The sequence below is a fragment of the Caretta caretta genome, chromosome 9 (genome assembly GCF_965140235.1).
Source record: "Caretta caretta isolate rCarCar2 chromosome 9, rCarCar1.hap1, whole genome shotgun sequence".
NCBI classification, from domain to species: Eukaryota; Metazoa; Chordata; order Testudines; family Cheloniidae; genus Caretta; species Caretta caretta.
Genome location: NC_134214.1, coordinates 16,103,028 through 16,122,736, shown reverse-complemented (window position 1 = coordinate 16,122,736; position 19,709 = coordinate 16,103,028). Strand labels below are relative to the sequence as shown.

The 19,709-nt window shown below is 41.7% G+C and overlaps 1 protein-coding gene across 3 annotated transcripts in view; it reads right to left on the bottom strand.

Moving 5' to 3' along the window:
• Positions 1 to 7,718: 7,718 nt before the first annotated feature.
• Positions 7,719 to 19,709, bottom strand: part of PLD1 (phospholipase D1) — a 126,515-nt gene continuing 114,524 nt past the window's right edge. For all 3 annotated transcript variants that reach the window (XM_075132111.1, XM_075132112.1, XM_048864019.2), the window contains 3 exons: positions 16,990 to 17,143; positions 15,535 to 15,652; positions 7,719 to 13,890 (listed from right to left, as the gene is read on the bottom strand). In XM_075132111.1, coding sequence (XP_074988212.1) covers positions 13,666 to 13,890; positions 15,535 to 15,652; positions 16,990 to 17,143 — 497 coding nt within the window. In that variant the 3' untranslated portion in view covers positions 7,719 to 13,665. The remainder of the gene's footprint in view (positions 13,891 to 15,534; positions 15,653 to 16,989; positions 17,144 to 19,709) is intronic.

Sequence of the window (19,709 nt, the reverse complement as noted above, 5' to 3'; positions counted from 1 at the left end):
TGGAAATGGCTTTGAAAGGGGTCATTATAAATATGCAGTAACACAGTGCGCTAGCCAACAGTTTTGCACAGTTAGGCTCCTGTTCTGCTCTCAGATGTATGCACTGAAGACGATGGGAATTGCACTACGTGAAAAGGGATAGAAACCAGTTTTCTGGAGGCACTTAGACATGTGAATGCCAATACCAATTTAATGTTAAAACAAGCAGACCAAGGCAATCCAAGGCCATCTGCATTGATGGTGCTGATGAAAACCTTTGCCTTCAGCTCGTCTGCACTGAGGATTGTTGTAATACCAGTTGTGCAGTGTTCCAACTACAACTTGCACAAACCCCTCCTGTTGTTATTATTGTTTCCATTATCTGAATGAGTGCGGTTTCTGTTTCCTTCCTTCCGCTTCCCTTGTGCACACACCCTTGTCACAGCAGTGACCACAGCATAGTAGCACTCCTAAGAATTTCCCAACTGCCATCAACCTTCCCAGCCCAAGTGGAGCTTCACGAGATAAAAGACCATCACCCATTCCCAGTTCCTGTCTGTACTGCATTGTAAACCATAGTAAAAACAATGAGGAGTACTTGTGGCACCTTAGAGACTAACAAATTTATTTGGGTGTAAGCTTTTGTGGGCTAAAACCCACTTCATAGATGCATGGAGTGGAAAATACAGTAAGCAGAATATATTGGCTCTGTCAATCTGTTTCTTCGCTTCAACAGGTGGGTATTGTAGTTTTAAGAATGCTTGATAGAGATCCTGTAGGTTTGTCTCTGACTAAGGGATTGGAGCAAATGCAGTTCTATCTTAGAGCTGGCTGTAGACAATGGATCGTGTGATGTGGTCTGGATGAAAGCTGGAGGTATGTAGGTAAGTATAGTGGTCGGTAGGTTTCCAGTATAGGGTGGTGTTTATGTGACCGTCACTTATTTGCACTGTAGTGTCCAGGAAGTGGATCTCTTGGAGCCAGAAAAGTACCCAGAAGTTACCTACTACAGGACAGGCCCAACAAAGAAAGTAACAGAACGCCACTAGCCATCACCTTCAGCCCCCAACTAAAACCTCTCCAGCGCATCATTAAGGATCTACAACCTATCCTGAAGGATGATCCCTCACTCTCACAGACCTTGGGAGACAGACCAGTCCTCGCTTACAGACAGCCCGCCAACCTGAAGCAAATACTCACCAGCAACTACACACCACACAACAAAAACACTAACCCAGGAACCTATCCCTGCAACAATCCCCGTTGCCAACTCTGCCCACCATATCTACTCAAGGGACACCATCACTGGACCTAACCACATCAGCCACACCATCAAGGGCTTTGTCAAGGTTCCTTCCCCACTCTGAACTCTAGGGTACAGATGTGGGGACCTGCACGAAAGACCCCCTAAGCTTATTCTTACCAGCTTAGGTTAAAAACTTCCTCAAGGTACAAACTTTGCCTTGTCCTTGAACCCTATGCTGCCACCACCAAGCGTGTTAAATAAAGAACAGGGAAAGAGCCCACTTGGAGACGTCTTCCCCACAAAATATCCCCCCAAGCCCTACACCCCCTTTCCTGGCAAAGGCTTGATAAAAGTCCTCACCAATTTGCATAGGTGAACACAGACCCAAACCCTTGGATCTTAAGAACAATAAAAAAGCAATCAGGATCTTAAAAGAAGAATTTTAATTAAAGAAAAAGTAAAAGAATCACCTCTGTAAAATCAAGATGGTAAATACCTTACAGGGTAATCAGATTCAAAACATAGAGAATCCCTCTCGGCAATACCTTAAGTTACAAAAAGACACAAAAACAGGAATATACATTCCATTCAGCACAGCTTATTTACCAGCCATTTAAACAAAAGGAAATCTAATGCATTTCTAGCTAGATTACTTACTAATTTAACAGAAGTTCTGAAGAGCATTCCTGACCTGGTCCCGGCAAAAGCATCACACAGACAGACTTTTTGTTTCCCCCCCCCCTCCAGCTTTGAAAGTTACTTGTCTCCTCATTGGTCATTTTGGTCAGGTGCCAGCGAGGTTATCCCAGCTTCTTAACCCTTTACAGGTGAAAGGGTTTTGCCTGTGGCCAGGATGGATTTTATAGTTCTGTATACAGAAAGGTGGTTACCCTTCCCTTTATATTTATGACAGGCTTGTTCACCTGCACATCTACCAATGTGATATATGCCATCATGTGCCAGCAATGCCCCTCTGCCATGTACATTGGCCAAACTGGACAGTCTCTATGCAAAAGAATAAATGGACACAAATCAGACGTCCAGAATTATAACATTCAAAAACCAGTAGGAGAACACTTCAATCTCCCTGAACTTTGACTTCAATAACAGACTTAAAAGTGGCAATTCTTCAACAACAAAACTTCAAAAACAGACCCCAATGAGAAACGGCAGAACTGGAATTAATTAGCAAGCTGGACACCATCAAATTAGGCCTGAATAAAGCCTGGGAGTGGATGGATTGCTACAAAAACTAAAAACTAATTTCCCCATGCTTATTTCCCCCTACTGTTACTCACACCTTCTTGTCAACTGTTTGAAATGGGACACCCTGATTACCACTACAAAAGTGATTTTTCCTCCTGTTGATAATAGCCCACTTCCACTTTAATTGACTTGTCTTGTTAGAACTGACTCCTCACTCGGTAAGGCAACTCCCATCTTTTCACGTACTGTGTATATATTTCTGCCTACTGTATTTTCCACTCCATGCATCAGATGATATGGGTTTTAGCCCACGAAAGCTTATGTCCAAATAAATGTGTTAGTCTCGAAGGTGCCACAAGTCCTCCTCGTTTTTGCTGATACAGACTAACACAGCTACCACTCTGAAACCTGTAACCCATAGTGCCTCCTCACCAATAAGAGCTTCCTTATGATTCAAGACTCATCAACATGCACAAAGCTTGCAGGGTTTCCCACGAGGGACATACAGTATAGAAAGGCCATTAGTAGCAAACTACACAATGGCTGACCGCATTTCTAGCTAGACCGCTCTTCCATTTCCTCGTAGCCAGTGCTAATCTCAAGATAACAGAGACTTGTGCAGTCACAATAACTTTATCTTTGTGTTATAATACCTTTCCCTTTGTTCTCAAATACTAATTCACAGTATGTTTAATTATTCACACCAGGTTGACTGTTGAGAAGATTATTCATCTCTGTTTCTAGTTATAAACACTTTATCACTGCAGAAAAGTTTTTCTTTAAAAAAGGAAGAATTTTTCCAAAATTAATTTATGTGCCAGCTTCAACTTTAATAGGTCTTCTTGATGTAATCATTCCGAGCTAAATATTCCAAGTAATCAATCAAAGCAGTGGAACTAATTTTGTACCTGTCACTTTTGATTTTTCCAATAAAAAATGAGCATTTTACTCACCGTGCTGTTGTGATTCAAGCTCTTAAAGCCTTCATTCAACTTGCATCAAAGCTTCAGAGACATACTTGAAAATCAGAAGAGATGGCACAAATTGCAGAGAAACTAAAACAGATTGATTTTTTGGGGAATAAAAGAAACCTCTTGTTATTTTCTATGAGTCTTTAGAGCTGTCGCCACAAAGCCTTATAATTTTTCCTTCTTCCTCTACCCAAACACCTAGAATGCCTTAGTAATTCCATGCATACAAAAAAAACATACCATTTTAAAAGTTTGTGTATTATTGAGACTTCAATAGATCAACGTTCTACTAGCAGAGGCCCAAAGAACTGATCTCACAACATGGCCCTTGAAGGCAGACGCTCGTAACAGCCTCGGGGAGAAAGAGAGAATCCTCTATTGCTTCCTCTCCAGGGCAGAAAAGGCTTCCGGCACACTGTTTTGAGCCAGATTACCTTTAGAACAATTTACCTGTTGGAGGAAGCCGAAAATGGGAGATTATCTGGCTGCACGGTCGGTTCCCCTCGGTGTAAAGATGGCTGGAGAGGATCATCCTGGAGAAGAACCAGCCCATTAAACACTGCAGCGGTGGCAGCTATTGTTCAAAATACATGTATGCTGCCTTTTCCTTCAGCAAGGGCTGAGGGTTACAGGAATACCCAGCTGTGTAAATTGTTCATTTGAATTATGTATGGTTAGTAAAATCCCAGCCATGTTTCATAGATTCATAGATATTTAGGTCAGAAGGGACCATTATGATCATTTAGTCTGACCTCCTGCACAACGCAGGCCACAGAATTTCACCCACCACTCCTGCAAAAAACCTCTCACCTATGTCTGAGCTATTGAAGTCCTCAAATCATGGTTTAAAGACTTCAAGGAGCAGAGAATCCTCCAGCAAGTGTTGAAGTAAAATGGCAAAATGGTAAAATTCCCATTGATTCCAGCAGGGCTAGGATTTCACCTATGAAGTTTTCTTCTTTTCCTCCTTGCATGGTATGCAAACTGTGGATTATGAACCAGAAACTACGGCTTAAAAAAAACCAGACAGGCTACCATCAGACAGACGAAATAACGCACAACATGCACAGTTATGTGAGCACAGTAACCATGGGCTTGATTCTCCTTTACTCTGAGACTGCTTTACATCAGTATAAAGGGGCCTTTCTGTAAATGACAGTCAGGCCCATAACTCTCTATTCTGAGCAGTTTCTTCTTGTACACTAGTTCTACACCAACATGACTGCACATTGAGATAGCACAGATTTCGCCTGCACTTGGAATAGGAAATAACTATGGTCGCTGTAGACAAACGCTGTCTTTTTAAGCGTGTCCACAGTACATTATAATAATAATCATTGCAACATCTCCAGCCAGTACTTCCATGACGGAGAAGTGACTGACAGGCCTCAGTGTTACTGTTGCTCTTCTCTGTTATCTTCACTTCCAAGATCATAGAAGTTTGATGCAGGAAGCATATAATTAGCTGTGAGATTTAGAAGTCAGGGCAGAAAAGGCTTAAGGTGTCAATCAAGAGCTGCTTACTTTAGTCCCAGCCGCATCCTGACTCATTGAAACTCCTTGCTGCCTTATCTTGGTTTATTGTGTCTATCCAGGGAACAGATTGTATTGGAAAGGTTTGAAGTCAGTGATAACCTTGGGGCACTGGAAGGGCGAGTAAAGCATAAGAAACAGAGAATTAGCATGCTTCTGTTTTTGCAAAAGAGTTTGAATATTCTATGGCTGCTTTGTTCATGGAGGTCAGCAATAGGCTGCTCCTTTCTCTCTCAGCTCAGAACTTCCTTTATTCAACTTTAAAATGGACAGTGACAATTTAAGAGCCATGTTGGAAACAGACAAATTTCCTTGCAGATGTACCTTTGGATTATTAAAATAAAAGTCAAATTTTCTCAGTGTTGTTTTACTTTTGCTGTTTCTCTCAGCTTGGACAAAGCAACCTCAGTGAAGTCAGCTTCACTTTTGTGTATAATAATAATACCTTGCTCTTATGCAGGGCTTTTCATCAGTAGTGCTCAATGTGCTTTACAAAGGAGATTACTACTATTATCCCCATTTTACAGATGGGGAAACTGAGGCACAAGGAGGTGAAGTGACCTGGCCAAGGTCAACCAGCAGGCAAGTAGAACAGCTGGGACTATAATCTAGGTCTTCAAAGTCACAATCCAATGCCTTATTCACTAGGCTATATTGACTGTCCCATAGTAAGTTTCACTTTCAGGTTCTCGGGACTAAAATGTTTGGGGTGCACCCACCATAGGACAGTTTTAAAAAAATATTTCCATTGGCTACCTTAAACCAGTGTTTCTGAAACATTTCAGGTTGGCCACCCCTTATTCAAAGTCAAAATTTTTCACAATCCCTTTACATTTATTTTATTATAAAAGTGAGAGTAAAAAATTGTATCCATGTCAGGGTTCCCTCCCCACTCTGAACTCTGGGGTACAGATGTGGGGCCCCACATGAAAGACCCCCCTAAGCTTATTTCTACCAGCTTAGGTTAAAAACTTCCCCAAGGCACAAATCCTTTCCTTGTCCTATATTGCTGCCTCCACCAAGTGATTTAGACAAAGATTCACAAAAAAGGACCACTTGGAGTTCCTATTTCCCCAAAATATCCACCCAAACCTCTTCACCCCCTTTCCTGGGGAGGCTTGAGAATAATATACCAACCAATTGCCTTTACTAAAAGTACAGACCAGACCCTTTGATTTTTAGTTTCCTAAAGATAATCAATCAGGTTCTTAAAAGAAGAACTTTATTATAAAGAAAAAAGTAAAAGAAGCACCTCTGTAAAACCAGGATGGAAGATAATTTTACAGGGTAATAAAAAGATTGAAAACACAGAGGATTCCCCTCTAGGCTCAACTTCAAAGTTACAAAAACAGAAATAAACCTCCCTCTTAAAATTCACAAGCTAAAACAAAAGATACTCTAACGCATTTCCTTGCCTTTACTTACAATTTCTATAATTTTAGATGTATTATTTCAAGTATCTTTGTAGGAGCTGGTTTACCTGCTTGGTCTCTCTCTCTCTGTCCTGAGAGGGAACAAACAAAGACAGCAGAAACAAACCCCCCCCCCCCCCGATTTGAAAGTATCTTCTTTCCCCATTGGTCCTTCTGGTCAGGTGCCAACTAGGTTAATTGAACTGATTAACCCCTTACAGGTAAGTGATTCTGTACCTCTGGCCAGGAGGGATTTTATGTACTGCATACATAAAGTTGTTACCCTTCCCTTTATATTTATGACAATCCATAATAACAATGATCAGTTTATATAATTCATTGGTGTGTATTTTGAGAGGTTGACAAAGAACACTTGACCTTGATGAGGGAGGGTATGAGGGGAGCAAGATTTTCTTGGCTTTAGATGGTAATAAAATTTTCAATGCATCACAACGGGCAATTGCCTTTTGTGACCTCCTAAAGGATGGGACCCACCCGTTGAGAAACACTGACTTCTATAGAAACATTTCTACTGCATGACAAAGCTTGTATTCATAAAATCTAAATTTGGGGCCTGATTTGAGTGCAGTTGTCAGGGCCAGGTCATGGGCAGTTTGTGGGCACAAAGTGAGCTGCTTGGTTTCAGACCCAAGGTCAGAGATCAGTTCAGGGCCAGAGCAGATCAAACTGCAAAGTCAGAGTCCATTATCCAACTGAGAGCATGGAATGAGAATCAGGGTGAGGCTGGGTTAGCGTGGGGAGTCAGTAATGGTCCTAAGCCAAAGTCAGTAAACCAAGATCAGGGTCAGGAGCTGAGCCTAAGAGCCAGGGTCAAGGTGAGTCACAGCAAGGAGAGGTGAGGCAGGATCTAGAGCAGAAGCACACACCAAAGATCTACTTTAATCAAACAACTCCCAGAAATGGCTTCCTGGTTTATATAGGGAGTGCCAGCCAATCAGGGAATTGCAGAGGGCTGCCATTCATGCCTCTTAGGGTGGGACTTCCTGCAGTACTGTTGGTTACAGCCCTGACTGAGTCCCTGGTTGCAACAAGGATGTAGCACCTGCCGGGAGCCCTACAGACCCTGGTTCTAGAACTCAGGGTTCTTGTAGCAATGTTCCTTTAAAATATATTGATTTTCATTGACTACAGACAAGTTAGCAATCTCCTTGTCCCAGTGGTAACTTTATCTTGGGCTGCATTTTTAATGATTTTTTTCACCGAGTCTGCTTTGCCATTACATTGCTATGGAGTTCCACTGATTGCTGAGGAAGTTTTCTTCATTTGGTGCAAGAGCAGAATTAGGTCCACGGCTTGCAAAATGATCATCATTCCAAAAGCAATTTAAAATGAAAAGTCATCACCCAAACGTTTCTGATACGTTATATTTAGTTATATTTTAGTCACTTAATACATATCTGTTTACCAAATACAATAATAGATAGGGAAGGAAGCAGCCATTAGCAGAAACAGGGACACAAAACTGTCAATTCAAAACCCTTCACAGAAGGAGCATTCACTCTGTTCACAATTTTATCCATCTAAAGCGGAGAAGTACAGCAAGTTGGAATCATGTCAACCCTTGTACATCTGAAGTACAAATATTTTGGAAGCTCTAGTTTTATCAATTAGTTTAGTTAGCGGAAACTTGTACATTTCTTGACCCGTGAATTTAAAAACACTCTCACTTCCTGGATATCAGGATAGAGCCAGATAAATACGACTTACTCACAATATCTATGTTATTTTATGAAACTGCACTGGTAGGTTAAAAATGAACGGGTCACAAGTGCTTGAAAAGAAAAAAAGAAAAGAAGGCCAAAAAAAAAAAAAAGTACTGTTGCATTCAGTTTTAGATTTACAGTCTGTGGGCCTAATTATATCTAATTTACACACTAGTTTTACATTCTCTGCAATGGAGGAACACTCCCAACTAACACCCTGATTCGGCAAGGGTCTGGATTTTGGTGGGGCTCAGCATGGGTGAGAAGAGCCCTGCGGCTAGTATGGCAGATGCCCGGCCTCATCCTATTGCACATCTAAGATGGCACTGTGCAGGCTCTTGCTTTGCTCATATCAGAGGTCAGGAGGCACTCTGGGCCAAATTCTCTGCTGATTTTGAAATGGTGGAACTTCACTGAGGTCAATAGAGCTATGTTAATTCACACCAACAGAGGAGCTGGCCCTAAGTTGTGGAAAAAAATCCAAAAATAAAATAAAAGCAGTCGTGTAAACTTTACACTGTAAAGGGTCATACCAACTTTTTTTCATTTGTCCCAAAACTGCCTCGGCTTGACTTTTAAATAAAACGCACAGTGTAGTAACTGTACAAACACCTGTAAAAATGTAGGTCTCCTTTTAAGGCAGATAATCACATAATTTGAGTAGAAGAACACATTAAAATAGTATCAAAGAGGGCAAGTTGTGCAGTCTTCACTTAAGCAAAACTGCCACTGAAGGCAATGGGCCAGAATGGCTGTAAGCTCGGGTTCTAAAACGTGAAGTTAATTTTAAAAATATGCCTGGATTCTACTATGACAAAGGAAATGTACAGATATATTGATCCTTCTCCGGTGCCAGTCCCCACCAAAACTCTCACCACCATCGCTGGGGCCATTCCCCAGCAACGCTTCTGGGATAAGTCCCAGGAGCTTATCCGAATTCCTGTTATAGCTTATGAATCCCGCACATTTCTAATTGCTCTGACATTTCATCTTGCTTCCCTGGCCGCCTTGCTTCTGAGGTTGAGTCGACACGAGAGAAGGTTTGCTGGCATAGCTATGACTGTATAGATAAACTAACACACTCTCCTAGCGTAGGCACAGCGTCCACCGGCAAAAAATACGCTTTTTCTGGTTTACCAGCATCTACACTGGGGCTTTTGCTGGTATAAAAAGGTCATTAAAAAAAAATCACACCCCTAATCAACACTATTGTATGGGCAAAAGTTTTTAGTGTAGACCTGGCTTAAGCTAAAATGTTGCTGGACTCCACACGTCCAGCAACATTTTAACGTCCACAGCTTAGCTTGAACCCACTAGCATGAGTCTGTATGCAGGGCTAGGAGGTTTGCTCCCAGCTGCAGTGTAGGTAGACATACCTTAAGTGTGCTGCCCTTGAGCACTCTCAGCATCAGCTGGTTTGGGGAGTACAAGCCCAGAAGCTGAGCCAAAGGCCTGGGATCTCCTGGATAGCAATGGGTGGCTTTTTTGGTACACATTATTTTAATAATGAAGTGCTTAGATTATGAAATCTTATTTTCATGGGTTTTTTACAATGCATAATTTTCTATGCTAAAATGTAAGTCCAATCCTGCATCTATACAACAAAACATATATGAAAATATCCCGTTATTTAAAAATATATACGGACATGGTAAGAAGTGATGTTGAATTCTCGTACTGGCACCTGTTTAGGAATATCCACCATAAATCTTCCATCCAGGTTGAATCATGAAATATAAAATCTGAGTCTGGAAGAGATTTTTTCCTCTTTTCTTACCATCTTTTAAAAATAAAAGCCACAAAAACAGTTCACATATTTCAGGAACTACTATCACTAAAAACAGCATCACTGCTTACAGTACCGTATATTTGCAAATGATTACGCCATGATTTGCTTTGGATATTCAAAGTAAAAGTAAAACCGCCAGGGTATTAAGAATTAAAGAGTGGTGACTGTTTATGTGCAGAGACCAGGTGTTAAACATCACCCCTGCTGTGGCTTCATAGCATGTGAAAGAAAAGTCTAATTAACAGACATTCACAAAAGACACCAACTGCTGTGAATATGCACGAAGAATGATGTGAGGGCACATACTGCACTGTAAATTCTACAGAGCAGAATACTTCCTCTTGTGAATACTTGTAAGCCTGTGTCCTGTAATGTACCTTGATACTGAAAGTTGTTCTGCATGTGTGAACCCTGGCCTCGTAGTGTGAAGCTTCACTGAAGTCAGTGGAACTATTCATGGACGTAGGTGTCCATCCATACTGAGCAGCTTGCAGAGTTGGGGCCTACAAGTGTAAGAGGATTCCAGAATCCTGGCAACATTTGAATGACTCCATTTAAAAATACTGAATTTCAAGATGCATCAATTCCCCAAAGTATGAGGAATGGCAAAGTTTTGTCTTGGCTTTCTTCATCTTCTTCTTAATATTTCTTTCTTTTCCCTCCATCCATAAAGGAAAATAAAATAAAGGTGTTCAGTTAATGTCAAGAGTCTGGCATCCAACAAAATCAGGGAAATTCAAAATAAAGAATTTCTTAACCTATCCTTTCACATTGAGTGGAATTCACTCCTGTGCAGAGAGCCAACAAAATGCCTATAAGTTACTTTAATTCTATTTAAGCCTTATTTAAAGTGCTGCATAGATCCTGTGCTAACTCTATGCACAAGGGTGAATCCACCCTCTGTTTTCAGCTGGTGTCAAGATCTTCAAGTTATGAAGTATTTTATATGCCGCAAATGCTACAAAGCCAATGTATGGTACAAAGGGGGTGGATTAAGAATGGTGTTTCAATACTAATCCAAAATTCCTGGGCTGTATGGGTCGACATCAGACCCCTAACATCATCTGAAATGGGCAAATGGTTTGGGTTTTGCATGTCAGTTGCATTGCAGTTTTGGAAAGACAACCTGGGGTACAAGAAGCTGGGTCACGTTACCTATGAAGCCACAAAGTTTCAATACCACTTCAAAGAGGTGCTGTAAGGATTCAATGATGATCATGAGATGCTCAGGTACTATTGTGATAGGAGCCATATGAGCATCTAGACAGATAGATGATAGGAGCATTATATGCTTCTTTAGGTTTGGTTGTAGATCTGGTGTGAATGAATATTCTGTTCTGGTTTGGACCTCTTTCCACTATGAATCTATACTTGTGTGGTTTAATGGTAACATGTGGCAGGCTATTATCATTTCATATTAGCAGTTTTGTTCAAACTAAAAATGGCCAACAGTTTTTAGCGTGAAATTAAAAGCCTTGGGCTAGTGTTAAAAGCAAAAGTATTTTGATGTTTTAGTTGCCTGGCTTTGCAGTGGTTGCCTGATAGCATATTTCTCTAGCACAGGAGCTGGCAGGTAAGCCCTGTGTCTCATTTTAAACAACAAATATGATTCTAAACAACAATGCCCAACAAATCTTGAGGGAACCTAGTTATCTGCAGTGCACTACACAAAATCACAGTACCGATAAACACACTGCAGTTGTGCATGCACTATTGACAGATTAAATAGACCACTGGTTCACCAAGGCTCAGGGATGGCTGTGACTCCTGTCCATATCACTAACTGCATCTATCAAATATGAGCATGAAGCAACACAAAACATAGCAACTAGCTAGGACTTGGGCTGCCCTTGAGGAATGTTAGTGTTTGTTACTTATTAACGTGATGTAGCATTGGAAAATGACTCTATGCCTAATTACTTTTCTTAAAATATACAGACCAATCAGCTTAACTGTAAGATATGTGCCAACTGTGTTTTGGGCATATCTTTCAAAAGGGTGTCATGAGTTTTTTGATAAACGAATGAACGTTAAGCACATTGGAAGCTTGTCAAACGTCTTTTTTTTTTTAAAGGACAAATTTACTTGGAATCATTGGAATTTTTTAGCAAAGAAAAACAAAGCAATAAAAGTTTGTAAGCCTTATGGATAAGGTATGGTGAAGGCTTTTACTGGACCACAGATTAAGGGCCACATTTGGCCCTTGCTTGGTGAATGGCACTCCCACTGAATCAGTTAACATTCTGCATTCAGAGATGGGAGTTTCAGCTTCTCCCTCTATCTAGACAGGAACCCATTGTTATGAGTTTCTTATTAACTGTGCTGCTCGTATTAGTAAATGGAAAGCAAAAAGATTTACCATGTTGAGTGAGTTTATCAGTCCTTGGGATGACCTGGAGTCACACTTCTGCATTGCAGAGACTGTTCAAAACCAAGTCTTTCCGTTACTGGAACTGGTCACAGAGACTAGTTCAGTGCTATCTCCCCACTAGCCTCTGGAGCGTGATCGAACTCGGTATGAGTGACTTTGATCAACCTTGAACATCGTCAGCTCAAAATTTCAACTCTTACTCAACTGTTACTGGGTTCTTGTTCCTTACAAGTGAAACAGTGGAAAAGAACACAGGGGAGTATTTAAGGCAGTGTATACACACAGCACTGTGATCCAAAACAGAGGACCCAGTTTTGCCAGCCTAGCTTTTGGGGTTCTCTTCTCCCTAATACATAGCAGCAGGCTTTCCTTTAGCTAGAAAAATGTAGGGTTAAAAAGTTGATTCTCCCTTGGGGAAAAAATTATAGTTTAGATAGTAAGAAAAAGGGTAGCTGAACTCAAACAAGTTCTGCAAACCCTGAAAAAACAGAATTCAAGAGATTCCCATCACCTCAATCTCCATTAGGGATTGCCCATCACTGAGACCTACAGTGTCATGCTGTGCATGAGGAATGTTGATTGCTGTAGTTGTAGTAAAAAAAACAATGTTTTCCCCTGGGGCCAGGAGAAGAGTCAGCACCACTGATTTTGACGTAAGAGTTCCGAGTAGCAGCCGTGTTAGTCTGTATCCTCAAAAAGAAAAGGAGGACTTGTGGCACCTTAAGAGACGAACAAATTTATTTGAGCATAAGCTTTCATGAGCTACAGCTCGCTTCATCGGATGCATACTCAAATAAATTTGTTAGTCTCTAAGGTGCCACAAATAATCCTTTTCTTTTGACATAAGAGAGTTAGCCCTTTGCCGTATACGCAATGTAACATCTAAGCGCGATAGACAATGATCATAGGAACATCTGAGTTGGCCTCAGGCAACATTTCCCAACCATTATGGAGGGGTAAGCAGTGGAAGAATACTTGAGGGAATACAAAATAGAGATGATGAAGAGGGTAACTCCAGCTAGGTAATAACTGTGAGCACACAAAGATTTAGAAAGCACAAACAGCCTACAACCCCTGGGTATCACAATCACTATACACGTGTGATCATGCTGGTAGTAGTAATATACATTATGATTTCTCTCCCTTCATAGGGGTGGCCTGCATCTTTAAGGTGCTTAGAATATGTCTGTAAAGAAGTACTGTCCTTTCAATTAATATAGCTTGTCACTGATCATAAGTGCCAAATTTTCTTTCCCTCCCCATAACAGTCATTTTGTCTGAAGCTGTTCCACCAAAATCCTTAAGAAAGGCACATTAGTTTGATGGAGACCTTTCGGTGGCTACCTTGGCAATACAAAGCTTCCTGAAATCATCAGGAATGCAAACTTGTCTCCAAGGAGCCAGACTTTAAATTCTAAAGCCGTCTATATCACCCTAAGTCCAAACTTCCATGGGAACCATGGATTCTTTTGTTCCAACAGAAGGCAGCAAGTTTTCTTCATCCAGGAAACGAAAGGGGAATTGCACTAGAAATCCATGAATCTTCTTTAATTCTTCTGCTGCTTTTGCAGCATCTTGGGTTACCAATTTTGACTTGGCGATGAAGTCACGCAGCTGGGCTAAATTAGTCACCTCATCACTGGGAAGGCATCGAAACACCTGATTTGAAATGGAAAGAGGAGGTGGTACATAAGCATACAGGAAAATATCACTACATGCCATCCATAGCGCAAACTGACGCTACTGTAAACACCTTCATATATATTGAAGTGAATTGGTTAATGGAGCCTGGGGAGCTTAACAATTTGTACACACACCTGTATGAGAAAATCTGTACATCAATCTCCCTACAAGAGATTATCCAAAATTAGCAATAGCTAGTTTGCTTGATCAGTGAGCCTTGCTTTGCATACGGCCAAATAGAAGATTCTTTCCTGCAGGGCCTGATTCTCTCCTAACACGCGCTGATGCACAACAAGAGCTCCAGAAACTGGAACTACAGTAGCTCCTCACTTAGTGTTGTAGTTATGTTCCTGAAACATGTGATTTTAAGCGAATCCAATTTCCGCATAAGGCTTAATGTAAACAGGCGGGGTTAGGTTCCAGGGAAATTTTTTTCACCAGACAAAAGGCTATATTATATATATACACACACAGTATAAGTTTTAAACAAACAATGTAATACTGGTACACAGCAATGATGATTGTGAAGCTTGATTGAGGTGATGAAGTCAGAGGGTTAGATATTTCCCAGGGAATGCCTTACTGCTAAATGATGAACTAGCAATCAGCTGAGCCCTCAAGGGTTAACCCATTGTCGTTAATGTAGCCTCACACCCTATAAGGCAGCACGAATGGAGGGAGGGGAGACAGCATGGCAGACAAAGACACACCCCCTGTGTGAGAGAGACAGAGAGATATGCATTGCCCCTTTAAGTACACTGACCCCACTCTAAGTACACTGCCTTTTTAAGTAGATCCGCAAGTAGAGACAGAAGCTGCTGCCAGGAAGTTCCCTCCGTGTCGTGTCGTGTCGTCCCCCGGCCCCCACTCTATGGAAATGGGGTAAGTGGGGTTCAGGAGCAGAGGGGGACACCCTGACATTAGCACCCCCCCACACACTGCAAGCAGGAGGCTCTGGGGAACAGCTCCAAGGCAGAGGGCAGGAGCAGCACATGGCAGTGGGGGAAGAGACAGCTGAACTGCCAACAATTGATAGTCTGGCTGGGAGGCTGCTGCTCAGGGAACTTAGGGGATCGGGGAGCTGATAGGGGGGCTGCCGGCCCACCCTGGTTCCAAGCCCCCACCAGCTAGCTCCAACGGGCTGCTCTTCCTGCAAGCAGTGGACAAAGCAAGTGGCTGCCAAACGACGTTATAAGGGAGCATTGCGCAACTTTAAACAACCATGTTCTCTAACTGATCAGCAACGTAACAATTAAACAACATTAACCGGGACGACTTTAAGTGAGGAGTTACTGTACAATACTCTGTAAAATCAGTGTATAAATGTGAGGAGAATCAGAGTTGCTACCTTGCTTGTCTGCCAATAGTATTTAAGGGTCAAAAAAGTTATGCCATTGGCTAAAAGAAAACCCTTCATCTGTTGTGGCCCTTTCCTGCTCAGAGCTTGTGTAGTTTCATGACATTACACAGTATTCAATCCATCTTGATGAGATCTAGAGCTTGAACCCTCCCACCCCACCAGTCCCTCTCCCACAAAGCCAAGATGTTGCTTCTCTCCTTTACATCCGTCAACAGTGAGCCTGTTGGGAGCAAAAAGAGAAAACGAGCCAGGTACTTCACCTTGTCAAAAATAGTGGCATTGCGGGCAGCTGTTGAAACCCACACCTCCTTGAAGAATCTGTCAGAGACTGGATCCTGGAGATCAGCATTGAGGTCTGCTGAACAACCAAGAACAACCCTGAAAAAGGGGGGGAAAGAACTGATGTCATTGGAAAGTAACACAGAACCCTCCAGAGGATTTTCATGAACAGGAATGTGATCCTTGTAATCAGCTTTCTTCTGGAGGAAAACAACACAAGCAGTTATTGAGTAAAGTGACCCTAGAAAACCACCCAAAAGCCAAGACTCATAAAGGACCCATGTTATTATTTTTATTATTATTATTTGCATTGCAGCAGTGCTTAGAGGTCCCAGCCCCATTGTGCTAGGCACTGCACAAACATATACCAAAGAGGTGGGGATATTATTTATCAGAGAGTGAGAAGCCTTCTGCTAAATCAACATTAGGTTTTCCAGAAGGTAGTAATGGAAGGGGACTGAAGTCATCAGTTCAGAATACCAGTCAGTCCCACCAATGGGAGCTGAGCATGTACATTTCACAAGAGAGGTTCAGCATCTTGCAGAATCAGGCTGTCAGTGGTGGAGCCCTGTGTTTGAGTCCCCTGCTCTAACCACTAGGCCCATTCCCTCTTCAATGTGAAAAAACCTCAGCAACTCAATCCTGAAGAAGAAAGAAAAGGGTTCCCTTAGATAATGTCCTCAATACTTAATAGATGGTGCTGCACACACTGAGATGTCCTTGTCTGCTGCTATTTCCTACACAGAATAATCTGTCAGCCTTAGCTCTGCCTTATCATTTCCTCCTTTATGTTTAAAAACCATCCAGATGGAAAATGGGGGAGGAGGGGGAATGTTTTAATGAGAGAATTGTTGTGCTGCTGGCCAGATGGCTTCTCTGACTGAACAAATTCCCAGTACAAAAAAAAAAAAAAAAAAAAATTAGACACCACCACCTACAACTGATAACAGTGCAGTGGGAGTATTTGTTCCTTAGCAAAGTTCCATTGTCTTCTGTGTACGTTCCCCTTACTGAAGGGGTCAAGGAAAAATTTAACAAAAACAGACTTCCAAGATTTGTAATCCAAACACTCATTGCGGGGGATGGAAAGGGATACTGCATGGGAAATCCTAAGTCTAGGCAACCACAAAACTCTGTGGGCTATACTCAGTCCATGTGTAAGTGGGTGAAAGTTCATTGATTTTCCCGGAGTTAAACCCACTCATATCTTTAATTCAGTCCATATCCTTTACAGACAATTGCACAGATGCTCTCTTTTCAAAATCAATGAGGAACGCAATCCCTGCAAGGCAGCAGGACTGCATCTTCCTGCACAAGTACAAAATATTAATTACCACAACCTGCTGGGAAAAGACCTTACTGGGTAAGACCTTCCTGGCAGCCAAGAATTTAGCATGAGATTTCCATGCACCGTAATTAGTTTCTAGCACTCATACCTAAAACACCGGAGGCGGAGTGACTGAGCAAATCGTCCAGCTTTGTAGTCCTTTCCATCCATCACTGAAGGGACCGTTTCGGTGTCTTGTACAATGATAGCCATTTCACTGTCACGTTTTCCCAGCATGCTGCGGTCGTTGATGTTAGCAGAGCCTTTCAAAGGAAACAGAGAAACTATAACATCACAAACAATACATACCAATTCCCCAAGGAATGCGACCACCACCAAAGTGATAGACCTGTTTACCGCCAGCAGGACATGGGCCCAGATCCTCAAAGCTATGGGAGTTAGGTATCTAATAACTTTAAGAACTGGGTCGTGCCAGCTCTTCCTTTGCAGGGCCCCAGCATTCACAGTATGCCCTGAGACTAGGTAGAAAGACATACCACTCTTGTGTGTAAAGGAGAGTTTCAATGAGTAGCTCTCCTCCAACCTCACACTCTTCTGTGTATATTCTACCACCATCACTTTACTGTCGACCCCCTCTACCATACCACTGTGTGGCTCCTTGCATGTGCATATGACAAGTTCAGCTGCCTGGACTTAGCTGACCTGCGCTCAGTTGTCCCCAGTCTCTTCCAATGCAAGTGATAAAACACTATGAGAGTTCACAGGTTAAAAATCTCCTCCTTTGTCAGTAGGTGGTAGAGAGGAGGCTGAATTACCTTTGCCACTTCTTGAAACTGGAGAAGATCAATGTAAATGCCATGTGAACATTATCCATTTTTTTCTCGTTAGCAAAATAATTTAGGTTGCTAAGGATGGAGAGTATCAGGATGAAGATTTGTAAAGAGCAGATCCTCCATCAAAGCCACTTCTGATTTAAAGAGCCACAAAAGAGCCAAGATCAATATGTGGGGGGAAAAAATCTCCACATTCTCCATAAACTCCAGGGCATGAAAGAAGGTTAAACAATTTTAAATCAAACACAAAAGGTTTAAAAACTTAATTTCTCAGAAGCCTCCAGCTATTCTTGCAGAGCGATACCATGGCATGCAAGGGCAAGGGTCAGAGTTTAATGTGGTCTTTATTTAATATGTTTAATGACACAAGCCGGCTTCTTTGTTTGAAGTCATTCTATGGATTTTCTTTGCTGTATTTATTTCATAATAAAAGAAAGGAAAATTTTTTACTTGGATTTGTGCCCTAAGCCCAGGCAGAATCAGTGTTAAAGTAAGTTGCACAGCAGAGCCCACTTATGTAGAATTAATGTTTCTTCTAAAATAAACAACAGAAAAAGAAAACACCTTCAGGGTTTTTTGTCGGGGCGAAGAGGGGTTAAGAAAGAAAGAAATCATTTCGGAGTCATACTGCACTGAGGCAGGTGGAGGGCTCCAGTTTCTAGCAACTGGTAAGTAAGGCTTCCAAAACTCCCAGGGGCCAAATTTTCATTTCTATGTATGGAGAGCTACGTGCACCAGTTCTCAAGTATTGCCAATACAATGAAAATATACCCTCCGGGGGCGTAGAAGCCATTCTAACCAACAGGGACATTTGTTCTTTTTCTATTCTTTGCTGTGCTGTTGATGTAGCATTAGAACATACTGTGCAAAATGTAAAGAGCCAAAATATCAGGCAATTTTTTCAGAACATATGCACATGTCCTAATATATAATTATAACTTTTCCCCTCTCTTTAAAAATGTTTTGAGTGCAATCATGGCAGTTTAAAGGTGCCAGAGTGACGGCATTGGAGAATAAGGTTATTTGGCCATATAACAAGAATGGAGATGGGTAGTAGAAGCTTCTCCCTGGTACTCGGCTACTGTACTTCATTGTGTTCTGCAGAGATCATCTCCAAGACTGGCAGGTTCTCTATGGTCATCCAGTCTTCAGTCACTCTTTCCAGGTGCCAATTAGTTCAGATTCTGATTGTGGTCTTTATGGTGGGAACACCCATACGCTAAGAACTGGGCTGAGAGAACCAGCTCATTTAACACAGATCAGCTAACTGCCAGTGCAGCCAAGAATCATTCTAATGCCTCAGCTATTTCAAATGGGTGTTTGTGTCAGGATCCTGTTACAGCCAGGGAGAAACTGGCAACTATCCCTAAGCAAGCCTTTGACTTTGTGTGCCCATTCCTGCATCTCCCACAGATTTGGACATCCAAGTGACTGCACAATCACTCTGCATATATAAAATGGACAATGCACTTCGGCACTTTGCTTAGTTGCCCGCCCAATGCTTGCAGAAAAATGTAACTTCAAAAGAGATTAATCTATACTGCACAGATATCAGAGAAAAAAAAATGGCACAGAAAGGCAGACAAGAGTTTGTCTCAGGGGAAGGAGCAGCAAGAGACTACAATAGTTGGGATTTAGCAAATTAACATATACCCACAAAAACTCCAGTCAAAGCAAAAACCCTGCAACAAGCTGGTTCCTACATAAAGAAACCCAGATGCTTTAGTAATCCCAGTGACTGAATGTACTGACTACTGCTTTATCAGGAGTTGCTAGTGAGAAGGAGAAAAATAAAATCAACCCCCTCAAAATACTCCCACTCCTCCACAATGCAGCTGAACTAAGAATTTATTCCCATGTGCTTCAACTACTCAGGGCTTCAGTCACATGGAATTCTTTTCTTTTGGGGGGTGGGGAGGAATTAAATTTAAATAATTTAAATCAATTAATCAGCAGGAAATTTAAGGGAGGACACATTTGTGCCTCACCGGCTTGTAAACATCTGTGTCACTGCTCTCCTACAGAAGCTGCAGAA